General features: G+C 35.9%; 1 protein-coding gene across 2 annotated transcripts; it reads left to right on the plus strand.

Moving 5' to 3' along the window:
* Positions 1 to 10,796: 10,796 nt before the first annotated feature.
* Positions 10,797 to 12,744, plus strand: LOC145117053 (putative cyclin-D7-1). 2 transcript variants are annotated; one of them, XM_079053359.1, is made up of 6 exons: positions 10,797 to 11,247; positions 11,346 to 11,432; positions 11,544 to 11,642; positions 11,842 to 12,049; positions 12,135 to 12,268; positions 12,350 to 12,744. In XM_079053359.1, exons 1-6 carry the CDS (start codon positions 10,933 to 10,935, stop codon positions 12,599 to 12,601), a joined length of 1,095 nt encoding a protein of 364 aa, XP_078909485.1. In that variant the 5' UTR covers positions 10,797 to 10,932; the 3' UTR covers positions 12,602 to 12,744. The 2 variants fall into 2 exon arrangements, with proteins under 2 accessions (XP_078909485.1, XP_078909486.1); XM_079053360.1 differs by having other exon boundaries at positions 12,356 to 12,744.
* Positions 12,745 to 15,319: the final 2,575 nt, after the last annotated feature.

Genomic DNA, 15,319 nt, shown 5'->3' on the forward strand with positions numbered 1-15,319 from the left:
AGCACGTGTCTACCGAGCAGGCACGTATGAGCCGATATCTGAGAATACTGAGGAGGGACATTCGTGAGTTCGTGGCGAACTCGACATACCGGACATTTGTCGAGCTCCAGGCGAATGCCCGGAAGAGGGAGATTGAGCTAGAGACTCAGGCCAGGGAGGAGGCCGAGTCTCAGAGGAGGGATAGGCGGCCGGTACAGTCTCAGCCGGCAGCCAAGCGGACAAATCCCGCTGATTCGAGATCTGGAGGTCCGAAGGGCCGCACTTGCGGGAAGTGCGGCAAGAGCCATGAGGGGGTGTGCAGAGCGGGTGTGTGCTACAAGTGTGGCAAGGAGGGGCATTTCGCGAGGGATTGCCCCAAGGGGTTTGCAGTTTGCTTTCACTGCAACCAGACTGGCCATCGGAAGGCCGAGTGCCCAGAGCTACTTCAGGGATCAGCATAGAGATCTGCACCTACTTCTAGAGCTACCGAGGTCCGGCCAGGGAAGGCCGAGGCACCGAAGGCTTGCGGGAGAGCCTTTCAGTTGACAGCGGAAGCGGTCCGCGCAGCGCCCGATGTCGTGGCTGGTATGTATTATTTTATTTATTTATACTGAGTTTGAGATATTGTGCTTATACTGTGGTATGCATAGGTACTTTTCTTGTGCGTTCTGTACTTGCTTTGGTGTTATTTGTGTTGGATTAGGTGTCTAAGCCCATAACTATAATTGGTATGTACTTGAATAGATAGCAGCACAGTCCTTTTGGGTTGCCCTCAACCTAGCAACTGGACAAGGAAATTATGAAAGGAGAGATATTAATTTATAAGATTAATAAATTAATATATATATATATATATATATAAATGATTTATTAATATGTTAATGGATTAATATATTAATTAGAAATCATTATGTTTAATTAATTGTTAGCCAGAAATTAATCAGAATTGATTTTGGGGTTAAAAGAATTAATTATAAGGTGCAGGGACTAGTTTGCAATTATCTAATAGTTGAGTGGAAGGCTCTAGAACCCCCTTGGAAGAGGGTGGACGAAATCTTTAGGGGAAACCCTAATAATTTCGTCCATAGGGGCTTGGATAAGGCCCTTGGGTTTGCTTAGGCCCTAAGCAAAGGATAACTAGGGTTTCCCTTAAACCCTAGATCCCTCAGCTATATAAGGAGCCTCCTGGTTCATGTTTTTGGTCACTCTTTCTTTTGAAGAAACCCTAAGGCCGAGATTTTGCATACTCCCTCTCCCCTTCTTCTTCTACTTTCCTTCTTGCTAGTCATTGGGTGTGATTCCATTAGAGGCATTACACTTGTGGTGCTAAAGCTTCCAAGAAGATCAAGATCAAGATCAAGGGAATATCAATTGTTTGCTATAACAATTGAAAGGTATGTAAACCCTAAACCAACATTTTGTTGAGATCTTTGTAAACAAAATATTCTATTTTTGTTGTGACTAAAATATTGTCACTAGTTCCACCAAAATCTCATATAAATCCATAAAATCAGCTATGTTTCAATGTTTGCACAAGTTTTAGTGGTAAAAGTATTTTTAACCACAAATTTACCATTTTGAGTGTAACTCATCATATTTTTACCTAGTAATTTTATTTTACGTTTAACATAATACCATAATATTTAAAACTCCACAAAGATAACTTTGTTCTCACATCATGAGATTTGTAAAATCTCAAGTTTATGGAGTATTAACATGAAATAATAACATTTCAACACACATAAACACCTAAAACATACAAATGCATGCAAATATCCAAGGATTTAAACAAGAGTTGACTTGTATTCCCCCCAAAAGAATGAAAACTTAAAAAGAGTGGGGTATGAAGCTCACCTTAGGTAGTGTAACGCCCGTAGATCCGGGCTAGTCAATTTAGAGATAATAGGGGTCGAAAACGACTTTTCGACAAAAGATTCTTTAGAATAAATAATCTTAACTAAGTTGTAGAATATGTCTCAAGGGTTCCGTACATATAAAGAACGCCGAAATCCGAGTTATAACGAAGAAGTTATGGCCCGTCGAAGTTTTACGGCAAAACCGGCTCGGCACCGGGAGACGTAAATAGTGAATTTACGATAAAGGACTTTTTAGCCATAGTGATATAAAAAAAAGTTGTAGTATACGTTAAACCGAGGGCGTCCATAAAAAGAACGTCCAAATCTGACTTCTTATGAGGAAGTTATGATTTTTCTAAGATTCAGCTTAGCAGTACACGACCCGAAACTCGAATTTTAGTTCGAGCGGTTTTTGGCTTACGCAACCTAAATGAGAGTTGAAGATCTCATTAATAGGAACTCAACGGTAAAAAGACAGACGAAAACGGAGTCCGTATGAAGGAGTTACGAATTCTTCGCGGTCATTTAACAGTCTAAACTCCTCCTACTGTTAAATTTAAGATCGGTCGAGTATTAGCTGACGGAGTCTAAATGAAAGTTGTAGATCTTGATTTTACCTACGCGTGGAAAAAAAGAACGTCGAAAACGGAGCTCGTATGCGACAGTTATGATTTTTCTAAGTTGGGAGGCTGATACGCGAGTTTGGGTGACGTGGCACCACCAGAAAGAGGACACGTGGCACCACCTGAAGGCTGCCACATGCACCAACTCGGCGAGTTTGTGTCAAGACTCGGCGAGTCCATAAGATATTTTCACTATAAATAGAGTTGTCGGGTCTTGCCATTTCTTCACACCTCTCAAGCCTTCTTTCTCTCTCTACACTCTCTCTCTAGCCCCCAAACCCCCTAGCACCCGAAGGAAGCCCCGAGGCTCCCGAAGCCCCGAGGCTCCCGAAGCCCCGAGAAAAGAGCCTTTCGGCTCGGGAACGCTGCTCCAGCGAAGCCCGGTTTTAGAGAAAACCCGCTGTAAGTGAGCTATGCCTACCCTATCTTTAGTATAGCTTATGTTTCAATATAGTAATGTTATTAGGACCTTATAAGGAGTACTTGGGCTATTATTATGGGTTATATAAGTATTTTTTAATGCTTATATAATAGTAATAATAGCTAGACTATTAATTAGTCTCGGAGAATAATAGACTAAACTCTAGTGGTAATAATACTAGGTTTCGTCGAAGGAAATTATTTTTAAGAAGCGAAGCACTGTCTGAGTTCGGAATCACCACCTTTTCAAGTGAGTGCATGGTCCCTTTCATCTTACACATAGATATGAAGTATTTTATATAAACTACGTGTTATGTGTGCATACTATCTGTATACTTGCTATCTATGTTGGATGAACGATTTTATACAAGTTTTATATGATTTAAACTGTATATGTATTTATATCTACATAATATGTCAGTAAAACATGGGTAGATGAAATATGAGTTGGACGATAAGTTGAGAGGTGATATAGACCATGAGGTAAGAGTGAAAGGTGGACGATGTGAGAAGCCTTGTTCCCAAATGCTGGCCCCGTCATCTAGCAGAGTATGGATGACAACCATGGACTATTCTAGACAGTCCAGTGGAACACTAGCAGGCTCGCAACCTGTAGGTGTTGTGAACGATGTGTTCACCGGTGTACTCTAAAAACTCATTGACCTGTATTACGAGTGGACTCTTGAAAACGATATTGTCAATAAACAAGATAACCCTGGCAGATGCGCCTAAAGGACTCTACCGGCAGAAGCGCCTAATAGAGAACCTCATAACCCCGGCAGATGCGCCTAAAGGACTATACCGATAGATGCACCCCATAAAGAATGTCACAATTCTGGCAGCTACGCCTAAGTGATAATATTAGCAGCTGTGCTTGACAGATGTGTTATTAGCAACGATGGACTTCGTACCTATTCCTTAGGATAATCCTTAGGAATGAATGAATAAGAAATAGCTGATTCTTAGGGTAGATCCTTAAGAGTAAAGAAGATAATGGGGATGGGTAATTGGGTTAACTGTTTGATGATTAAACATAATAATTATATTATTGTGGGTTGAAAACCCTATGTACTCACCAGGTTTCCCAACCTGACCCACTCAGTTTATTTATATCACAGGTGTTGATATGAAGTCACATTACACTGAGAGATTAAAAGAGATGTAGATCACTAGTGTAAATAAATGTAAGTTCTGTTTATGCTTATGTTTCTGTATTGACGATGACATCCCAAGGTTTTGAAAATGAATAAAAATACATTTCGTCGGAAATGCTTTGATAACGTATTTATCATGTTTTTCTGGGAACAAATTCCGCAACACTTTTATTAAAGGAGATACTCTGATTTTTATAAAACATAAACAAAATCGGTCTTTTCTGGCCGTGAAAAATGGGGATGTCACATTTAAGAACATGGACCTCTCAAGTCTCAACCTAACAAAAAATGATATATATTCATGCTCAAAATATAGAATTTAAAATAATTCTCACATATTAAATTGGACAAAAATAACTTAAAGCATTTTAATTAGCTCAAATATTGTAGCCCCCGAATCGTCAAATAAACCTCTCTTGCATTTATTTCATTTAATCTTGGATTGGGAAATAGTACGTTGGGCGTACACAAGGTACACACAGCGTACTCCCTTTGCATGCACGAATCGAGATAACCCCTACGTACGTTCGGTGTACCCATGCGTACACATGGCGTATTCAAGCCAAAGGCAAACCCTAATTTTTAGGATTTGCACCCTATTTAAGCTCATTAAGTCCTTCAAGTTCTTCACCTTATCAACCTCCTTTGCCTCTTGAGCCACATCTCGAAACCTTAATCCATTTTCCCTAAACTTTGAGCTTGTGTGGGTGTTTGTGTATGTGTGTTGCTTCGAGAAGAAGAAAAAGATTTGTGAAGAAGCATTGGACCAGAAAGTGCTTGTGGATCCAGATATTTCTCATCAATTCTATCTTATTGGAGGTAAAAAGTTTCTACCTTGATGACTCCATGTGTTATTTTGTAGTTTAGGGCTTATTTCATCATAAAATGGTCCTTAAGATATTTCTTGAGAGTATAAGTTACTCCAGAAGGTTATAATGTTAGATCCTAGTGTTTCTAACGTCCCTTGAGCACAAAAATGGAGTCTTGATGGATTAAGTTCAACCATGCAAGGGTTGAAGTTGGATTCATGAAGTTAGTTCAAGATTTAACCCATTTAAGACATGCAAAAGCATAAAGTTTGCAACTTTATGGCTTAAGACTCTCTAATAGGCTTAGATCTGAAATTGGACGTTAGGTCTTAACTGATTAAGAACTTGAAGGTGGACTTTGGCCAGCTGCAGCGTACGTCGGGCGTACCTAGACGTACGCCGCACGTACGCTCAAGAAGTCCCGTGGATGCTAAGACAGTGAGTATGTCGGGCGTACTGTAAGTATGTTGAGCGTACTCACTAGAGGGGGGCTTGGGCTTTATTTCGGGTTGTTTTGGGGCTTAAGGACTTTGGGCCCTTGTTGACCCGTGAGTTTTTCTGTGATGCGCTTTTATACTTGGGCCCATTTTGTCATGGCATATCTTTTGGGATTTGGGACTATTTGTATGTGGGCCTTGGTGGGTTAGGCCCAATAAGACAAGGGGTAAATAACTTTTTCCCTTAAAGATAGGATTTAGGGTTTGGACCCTCGTGGTGGGCTATTGACCTAATTTCTAATTAGGGTTTATTTTACTTGTGATTTAGAGTGAGAGGATTTTGCGAGTCAACAACTCGAGTGCGATTTGATACCTTCAGTCTGAAGTGAGTTTCCTTCATTATATTCGTGGTTCGAAGGCACCAATGTCGGCCCACTCGTATTGTTTGTAGTATGTTGATTGTCTTTGTAACAATTGTCCGTTACGCTTGTATTTTCTTAATGTCTCTGTGATTCTTTTGTTATGATATTATGTGGTAGTGGTAGGGGTTGAAATAGACCCGATACCGGTTGAAAGAGAACGAAGGGGTTGAAATATACCCAGTAAAGAGACCGAAGGGGTTGAAATATACCCGATACCGGTTGAAAGAGACCGAAGGGGTTGAAATACACCCGATACCGGTTGAAAGAGACCAAAGGGGTTGAAATACACCCGATACCGGTTGAAAGAGACCGAAGGGGTTGCAAGCACCCATATATGCTTGACTGTTATGTATGTATGGTATGACGTATTTTGGGGGAACTCATTAAGCTTTGTGCTTACAGTTTTAAGTTGATGTTTCAGGTACTTCCAACTCGAAAGGGAAGGGTCCGTCCTGATCGCAGTGCATCCACCTATGATTTTTCTGCATCACGTGATTTTAGGGTTTTTCACTCTGATAATATGTTGTTATGATATACTATTGACTATTTTAGTATGACTATCATATGATTAAAATGAATTTCAAAATGAAAATTTTATCTGAATTTTTGGGACGTTACAAATATACCCTCTAAAAAAACATCATCCACAAACATGTCCTTAGGTTAAATGCATCCCGATAAGAAATCATAACATCAAGCAAAGAATGGCACATTGTTTACATATAGTATCCAAGCAATAGATACATATAGTATTACATACAATGGAAACACAAATCAAACTAAGTCATCTAATGAGGACATATGTTCCAAAGGTAGAGTACTAACTTCAATGTAGTGACAAGTTCTTAATTCAACTCCCAAATGAATAAACAACTTAATCTTCACTTATATATGTTTAATCATATATAAGAATACTTCTTTTACTTCACTTAATAAGTAAGTTATGATTACTAAACTTCATAAGTCACAAAGACCTCAAAACATTCATTACTTAACATTAGAGTACTAATGAAAAGGCCAAGATACAAAGGCATGATTAAAATAATCAAGGAGACCACATGTACCATGTGGTTTCCTTAAGGATATCCAATGGTTTGTAGGTTGTGTGGGTTACAGAACTGGTGTAATTATTCTCTTTAAGGAATTATACTTTGATATAGGCTCCAAAATTTCAAGGATGACACCAACGAGCTTATAGATCGTTGTTCTTTCTTGGGAAGACTAGCTAAAAAGTCTGTGAGGTCTCTGGCGGCAAGATAACCATAAGAGTTGGTAAGTTATTTATTTATATTCTCTTACTTTTTCTGAATCCACTCACCAAGTTAATACAAACAAGAGGAAGGAATTTTCATGTTTATGAAACCGACCAATTTAACTTCTAGGGAAGGAGTTGACAGGATGTGAAGAATATGATGGTATGATGGTGTCGAAAAAAAAATGTAATAAATTCTTATTTTATGGTTGAAACGACAATAAAAAGGAAAAACCCTACAATATAATAAGAACAAATTTTATAATTTAGTCAATTAAAAATAACATGAATAAAAAATTAAACTACAATTTCAGTACATCAATAATAATTTTAAATTAAAAAATATAACAAGATGTGACGAAGAAAAATTGTTATTACATTAATATGTGAATTGTTATTAACTACAACTTATATTGGAATATTACATAGAAAAAACATTAACTTAAGGGATATTAAGTAATCTAACCATAATCTAATTTGTATGCCAAGAAAATAATCAAAAAAATTGTTTTTTAGCAAGTAATAACTAGACTTTCAGGCTAAAAAAATATTTTTTCGAACAAAAAAAAAATACATGTTAGACTGGCATTTCATAATTTCAGACCAGCATTTCGGATTCCAAACTTAAATTTCAGAATTTGGTAAAAAAAAACACCGGAATTTCAAGAACAAGTCCGAAATCTAATGAATAATTCTTGAATTTAGAAAAAAAAATATTTTTTACTTTCCAAAAAGTTAAACAAATATAGCAAACACGAACTATATACAATATTATAACATAAAATCATACATTTTGTTGAAAAACCATCACATTAAACACTTTGAAATGAACACTTTGGATATAAATAAAAAGATTTATTTGAAAACAATAAATAGAAAAAAAACAAAAAAAAAGACTCTGGAATTTTAAGATGAAATCTGGAATACAACATTCAGAAAAAAATTATTATTCTTTTCAAAAACTGAAAAAAAAATATCATTTTAAAATGGTTAGTTTACTCAATTTTCCTTAATTTATACAACATAAATCATTAACAATTTTTTTTTGAAGGATAAATCTAATATGTATTACTAAAGAACGCATTGATATAAAGATCGTAGGTAAAAATGTATTACTTTTAAACGAAATTAATCTAAATGAAAGTTGTAGTAGACTCAAATACGAACGTGTGGATATAAAAATTGTTAAAATTTGTGATCAATTGAAGAAGTTTTGACGTTTAGATCACAAGACCTAAGCCAAACCACAAGAACTAAATAACCAAGCAGCCGAGGCAGTGGTGACCATAATCATGAACATCCCCGGATACCTTACTAATGGTTGTCCCACGTAGGATGTTGTAAGAAAAACCTAAAAATACCGGTCATAAGTATTAGATGTATACAAAAACAACAATGACTTATTTTGCAACAAAAAAATATTAAAGACTAAATGTTTAAAAAAATATTAAAAACTAAATGTGTACAAAATAAGAAATATATTACCGTTTAAGTTATTTTTCTGGATTACCTGAAGTAACCGGTCGTAAGGACTAAATGTGTACAGTTAGACAAGTTGAAAGAGTAACGTGGACAAAAAAAACTCATTGATTAAATATGTATAAATCAAAAATATATTATCCTTTTAAGTCATTATCCCACCTCCAAATAAAAAAGAAACATGTGGTACCCTTAGACCAAAAAGAGTGGGCTGCGGCTGAGGCCACAGTCTAGTGCCATGTAGGAGCGAACACCGCCCCCCGGGTGCGGTAGAGGTGCGGCTGAGGCCGCACTATAGCTGTGGGAGGGAGCGCATCTCGGACGTTCTTGATTGGCCACATCTTCTTTACCGTTGCAAACGGTCAAAATTTTAAAAAATTATTTTATTTTATTTTATTTTTATTTTTTACTAACACTATAAATACATTACCATATTAACCAAAATAACTCACAAACACTTCATTTTTTACCACCTTCATTCTAAAACCTACAAAAATGTCATCCTCCAAAAATCCCACCAACCAAAAAACACCCACTAGAAAAACCACAACTCCAATACCTTTACTCGATCAACCGGTGTATTTGCCCCCTTTCTACCACTACGGGGGTATGCTTCCCTATTTTCCGCAACATACCCAACAACCACAACACCCTACACAACTATTTCCACAAATACAACCATAATTTGACCCAAATTTTGATCCTTTTGTTTTTGATTCTCAACCAGAGTTTGTTCCACAAACACAATCACAACCACAAACACCCATTGCCGAATCTGAACCAGAATTTGTTCCATAAACTCAACCATTTCAACCCGGAAATAAAAGAAAAGAGAAGGCGAAATCTAAAATGTGGGAACCTCAAGAAGTGTTAGTATTAGCACAATCATAGATTGACGTTTCAGAGTACGCGAAGACCGGAGGGGACCAAAAACATGATCCTTTTTGGATGCGCGTTAGAGCTAGGTTCCACAAAGGATTGAACCTACAACCATATCGTTCTAAACATCAAGTTTACTCAAAATGTGGAAAGATGAACAAAGACGTCTTGTTGTTTAACGATTTGTATAACAATATGAAACGACAATGGAAAAGCGGCGAAAATAACGATGTGATTTTGGAGAAAACTTTTAACATTTACCAAAAAGAGCAAAAGAAGACTTACAAGTTTTTTGACGTTTGGAATCTACTCAAAGACAACAAAAAATTGCAAAATCTAAAAACAAGCGATGATCGAAATGGTCAAGAACTTCTGAATCCGAACACACTTCATCGAATGCTCGTGTTGGTTTAGACCTCAACGAGGATGAGTCCGTTCAAGTGTCACCACCCCCGACCAATGGGAAGGGAAAAAACAAAAAACAAAGGCAAGGGCAAAGCGTGAGAATCAGATGACTTGAAAGAAATGGACAAGAATGTGCAAGGCATAAAAGATAGAATGGACTAATTTTTGGAACTTGCTTCGAATAGAAAGAGTTGAAAACAAATGGACAGCGACCTGAGGGTGCTAGCGATGAACACGTCAAATATGACCGGAGATGCGCTTCAATTTGTTTTGGCGATGAAGGAAGACGTGAAAAAACATCACGCTAATCGTTTTTAATTTCTAGTTTTTTTTCCAAGTTCTTAATCATTTGATTTTTATTTATTTATTTATTTATTTATTTCAGGTTGTAGTTTAAACTTTCTAGTTTTTTATTTTCTAATTTTCTACATTTTTTTTAATGTCATGTTATTTTTTTTAAGTAATCTAATGGTTTTTATTTTTAGTTAATGAAATCTTTTGTTTTTAATTAAAACTAAAATTTTTATTTATTTAATTAAAAATAAAAATAATTAAAGGAGTGTGCTTCTAGCTTTGCATAGAAACCTTTTGGACATCAAGATACAATTAAAACTCATCCACTCCCACTTGATTTTGTGTTTCGATTTCTGTCGTATGACGTATCGCTGCCTGTTATATGTTCATGTCGGCCCATTTTTGATATGCAAACATGGAGGAAATCATAGATTTGTTAGACAATAACAATATAACAAGCCTTCTGATTAGCCCAAAATCAAGGCTAATTATAGCCTAATTACAAGCTAATTATATTGTAAACAAATTTACTAAAAATATATCGTTTCAAGAATTGCCGATTTTGTGAATTAATTACAACAACCGCCGGAAAATCTATTCTGAGTCTGAACCCGACTGTACGTGGCCCCCACCTGCCACCATTAAGAGTCGTCTCCACACGTTTAATAAAAACGTCGCCACTTTCCGATCAACACTCGTGTCTCTTCACGCACTTGCTTACTGCAGTAAAACCAACCAATAAAAAAAACACACATAAAACTCACAACTCACTGCATTTACCCTTTTCATGCGGTACGTGTCTTTTCTTTTCAACCAACACAACCCTTCCCCAAACCGCTTTAAACCACCCCACGCACACACACATCCGCCATTGTTATCCCCCTCCATCACCTTCTGTACGTAACACACAATCGAGAGTGGGAATGGATGAGTTTCTTCTTTGTCAGGAGGCCATGTTCGATCGTAAAAATGGAATCTTGGAAGATGCAAACGACTTTCTTCTTTGTGATGAAGTATGGGATATGAGTCCAGTGATTGAACATACACGACAATACCATAAGCCAAAGGAAATGAACACTTTGGTTCACCATATTACCAAAGAAGAATGTGAACGCTCGTTTGCTAATTGTCTACGAAAGGAAATGAAGTATATGCCTGGATCAGGATACGTAAACCTCCTTGAATGCAATCCTTTCGTTGCTACCTGTAGATTCAAAGCGATCCAGTGGCTCATTCATGTACGTTCTTTAATCAAGAATCAAATTCTTTCAACTTTGATCGATTTAATATTGTGTCTAATTGTTTTCGCCTTTTTTTTTTTTTTTTTTATATGCAGTCTCACCGGCGGTTTAATTTTTGTGTCGGAACTGTGTTAAACGCTGTGAATTATGTTGATCGATTCATCTACATCAATAAATGCCATGTAAGTCGTGTTTTATGTTCATTGTTTGGTTGTTGTGGGAAGTTTTAGCATTTAAAGATTAGGGTTTCTCATGAATACTATAACTAACATTTGTTTCTATTGATGATGAAGGGTTGGAATTATTTGATGATGGAGTTACTTTCTGTGGCTTCTTTATCGATTGCTATCAAATTTGGTGAGACCAGTCCTCCCTCGCTTAATGAAATTCAGGTGACAATTCATTTTGATGACAACTCATTGTTTAGTACTTTAGTATATATACGGCTAAATGAAAGAAATAAAAATATTTTCATCGATTTATTTATTATATCATCTTATAATAACTTAAAAACTACATTATAAGGATAATTTCAAAGTATGATTTTTAAACCGACTTTTAATTTTAACGAGGATCCTGTGGTTGATGCAGGAAGGTCTAGAGTATTCTTTTGAAGCAAAGCTAATCCAAAGAATGGAATTGAGAATACTGGAATCTTTAGGCTGGGAACTTAATTCAATCACTCCTCATTCGTACGTTGAGTTGATCGTTTGGGAATTGAATTCCTATTTCAAGAATCATCTTGTTCTTGATGAATTAAGTTCAAGGCTTAATGACCTTCTTCTTGCCTCATCTCTGGGTATGTACTCCAACATTATCTTAAGTATATCGATCACATAATATGTTTTGCGTTCATTAATGGCATCTTGCCGAATTCCGTACAGATTATAAATTTCTCAAGTACCGACCATGTGTTATTGTCATGAGCGGACTAAGATGTGTTCTTGAGGACTTTCTCCAGTTGACATATCAAGATTGTCTTTCCCACATCACTAACTTCATTCCTTCAGATCAAACTGTAAGTTAGCGAACAAAGTTTCTACCTTTATTCATATTTTTTCATGCAAAAAACGCTCATTTTATTAGCTTGGTTCGATAGATACAGGAAAATCTACAAACGTGCTGTAAAATGATGCAAGAAACCTTGGTTCGATGTTGCAAATCTGAAGCAAACGGAAACCCTTCGAGTCCTGACACCGTATTAATCAAGGAGCAAGTTGCTATCTTCGAGGAACAGATTGATCTTTCTCTTATTGATGGATCAAATGTGCAGAAGAAGAAGAATCTGGTGAAGAGGAAGAAGGAGGAAGACGATGGCTGTTTTATAAAGCATAAGAAATATGTAGATTAATTGATTGGTATAATCATGATAAGGATTGTGTATGGAAGACACATAGATACTATAAACAGATGGGTGATAGGCTATACTAGAAGTTTGGTAGAGCCTATGGAGTCATGCAAACAGTCAATGTAATCGCATGCGTATATTCATGATCCACATAAATAGTGTTGGATTTAATTAATATTTACTATTACTATTATTACCTTTTTATTGATCTAGTGTACTTTGAAGAAAACTATTGGACCAATTCCCCATGATGATTCTATGCCTACAAAAGGGTATGATTTTGACTGAAATTATCCTTGTGAAGTTACTACAATCCCTATGACAAATAGGTAACCATGAAAAAGTAAATATAATGTACACAAAAGTTACCATTAAAATAATATTTATTATAATTTTTGGACTGATGAGGAATTGAAATACATATTAATTTGCATGTTCTTATGACGAACAAACATCAATATCACTACAAAAGATTTGAATCAATACCAAATAAGAAAAGGGGATATGGACCATGTGAAAAAGAAGTTATGTTCAATATTTGGCTCTATGTACGTAGAGAGCAAACCTTGAGATATATTGGACACACAAAATAAGGTAGAAGAAACTCGCTACCATACAAATGGGACTGTAACAGATTATATTTTAGTAATAAAACATCTTATTTTGAAAATTCACGAATAAAAACTTTTGGCATCGTTGTTAATTAAGCATACATTTTAAATAATATTGCTAGTATATGTACCACTTATGTATATTAATTTCTATAATTTCTGGTTTTTTTTTTCAATTGAAGAACATATATATGTTTTTTTTATCATTATATACATTGAAACCTTTCAATCATGTTTCATTTTTTTTAATTGATTAATTCAGGTACCAGGTACCGATATCAAAGCCGTTTAACAAGTGAGGTCGATCTCTAATCTAATTTGTGAGTCCAAAATCACGGTTCAACTAAGGTAGCACTGATCTTTGTAGTCGGGGACAATCAAATAAAAAACAAAATTAGGGATGATAGTGATAATTTTTCTTTTAAAAAGGACTAAATTTAGAATTATGAGTATAACATGGGCTCATTTTTGTACTTTACTCTATTATTTACGCTTTTGTTTCGGTTGGTTGTGTGATCGTGAACAATCGAGAAAAAGAAATGATCAATTAAAGTTCAATCTATATCCTATCCTATATAAAAATTTCTAAGTTGTTGGGACACCTCCGCTCATAAGGCTCTTTTTGCATCCGTCCCTGTCTGTTCAACCATCATCATTGGTTTTAATCGTCGTTACACCTACACATCTACTTGTTTATTTGGCTCTTGTATTGACCCTGGTCTAAGTTGTTGGGTTTTCTATGCATCACGAGTTTTAGGCAACTGAAGCATTTAAATATTTTCGTAAATGTACGTGCACTCTATATCTAGGTTTTACTATTATGACAACCTACTTTTAAAACTATGAATTTATACTAACAATAAGGATAGAAATACTAACATTTCAAGTATAATCGTACATACTTGTGATTCCTTTGAAGATCTTGAACTCTTAGTTGCTCTGGAAGATCTAGCACCCAAAGTAAGAAAAAAAAAATCTAATGGGTCACAACCAAAAGTCACTATAAACAAAATGACATTTAATGACATATATTTTTAATGACATATCTTTTTTATGCTATTATAGTATACTTTTAGTGGCATATTTTATATGCCACTATTAAATTAATAGATTTAATGACACTTAATTAAGAATTTATGCCACTAATATTAATAAGAAGTTCCTAAAGTTATTAAATGTTTGTTTTCCTAAAAAACAATCTTCGTGTTGTGATTCTCGCGTCTCACCGTAGATCCATCGATCAATTAAGCTAGCAGATGCTTCAAGTAGCTCCCTTCGAGAACCAATGATCGAGACCTATAAACGCCAGAAACCCTAACCGATCGCCTATTCAAGAGTTAAAAGGCGGTTCCTACAAGGTTATCAATTGTAAGATTTTTTTTTCTTTATCTTCTCTTGTTATCCTCCCTCATTTGTGTCCTCATTTATCACTGGTGATTGATGCCCAACCACACCCTCTGTCACCAACGAGTGGCGAGAATTAGCATTGTTTGGCGTCCCTCGACCCCAAACCCTCCCCTTTGGTACTCGTGAACCCTACCAGTGGTAAAAATCGCATTTAGACCGAAGACTGTTGTCGATTTCATCTATATTTTAGTTTCAGTTCATTGCTTATTACATTTTCATCCTCTATCACTGTTCAGAGTTTTTATTTTTTCCTACTTGATATTTGATAAGTTGAACTCCAAGTGTTCGATGAAATTCCTTTGTGAGAAAGAACAATGTATATACGCCCTTTATTCGTCACTGTTACAACCGTTGTAATTTTTTTCTTTCTTTTTTTATTAATTTTGAAGGTGAAGTAGGAAGAGAAGGATGTCTCATAGGAAGTTTGAGCACCCTGTGCATGGTTCCCTTGGATTTTTATCTAAGGAAATGTGCCTCTCACCATAGAGGGAGAGGTATACATTTTTTTTTGTTTTTGTTACACAGGCTTGGTATTGTATTTTTTTTGTTGTTGTGAACAATGATGTCTCCTCCTCAATTTTTTATTATTATTGGCTGCTTTTACTTAATCCCTAAAAGCACATTCTGATATGATAAAGTCTTGTTGTTTTTTATTAGACTTTAATCAAAAGCAGATGATGTGACATCTCAAAGGCTTTCTTAT

This window comes from Lactuca virosa, chromosome 5 (assembly GCF_052849685.1).
Source record: "Lactuca virosa cultivar CGN04683 chromosome 5, Lactuca_virosa_CGN04683_v6, whole genome shotgun sequence".
Taxonomy (NCBI): Eukaryota; Viridiplantae; Streptophyta; class Magnoliopsida; order Asterales; family Asteraceae; genus Lactuca; species Lactuca virosa.

Bases quoted from the DNA above. Each gene is read 5' to 3' on its own strand.
- LOC145117053 (XM_079053359.1), top strand. From the start codon at position 10,933: ATGGATGAGTTTCTTCTTTGTCAGGAGGCCATGTTCGATCGTAAAAAT. The intron at 11,433-11,543 runs GTAAGTCGTGTT...TTGATGATGAAG, and splicing joins TCTACATCAATAAATGCCAT to GGTTGGAATTATTTGATGAT. The intron at 12,050-12,134 runs GTATGTACTCCA...AATTCCGTACAG, and splicing joins TCTTCTTGCCTCATCTCTGG to ATTATAAATTTCTCAAGTAC.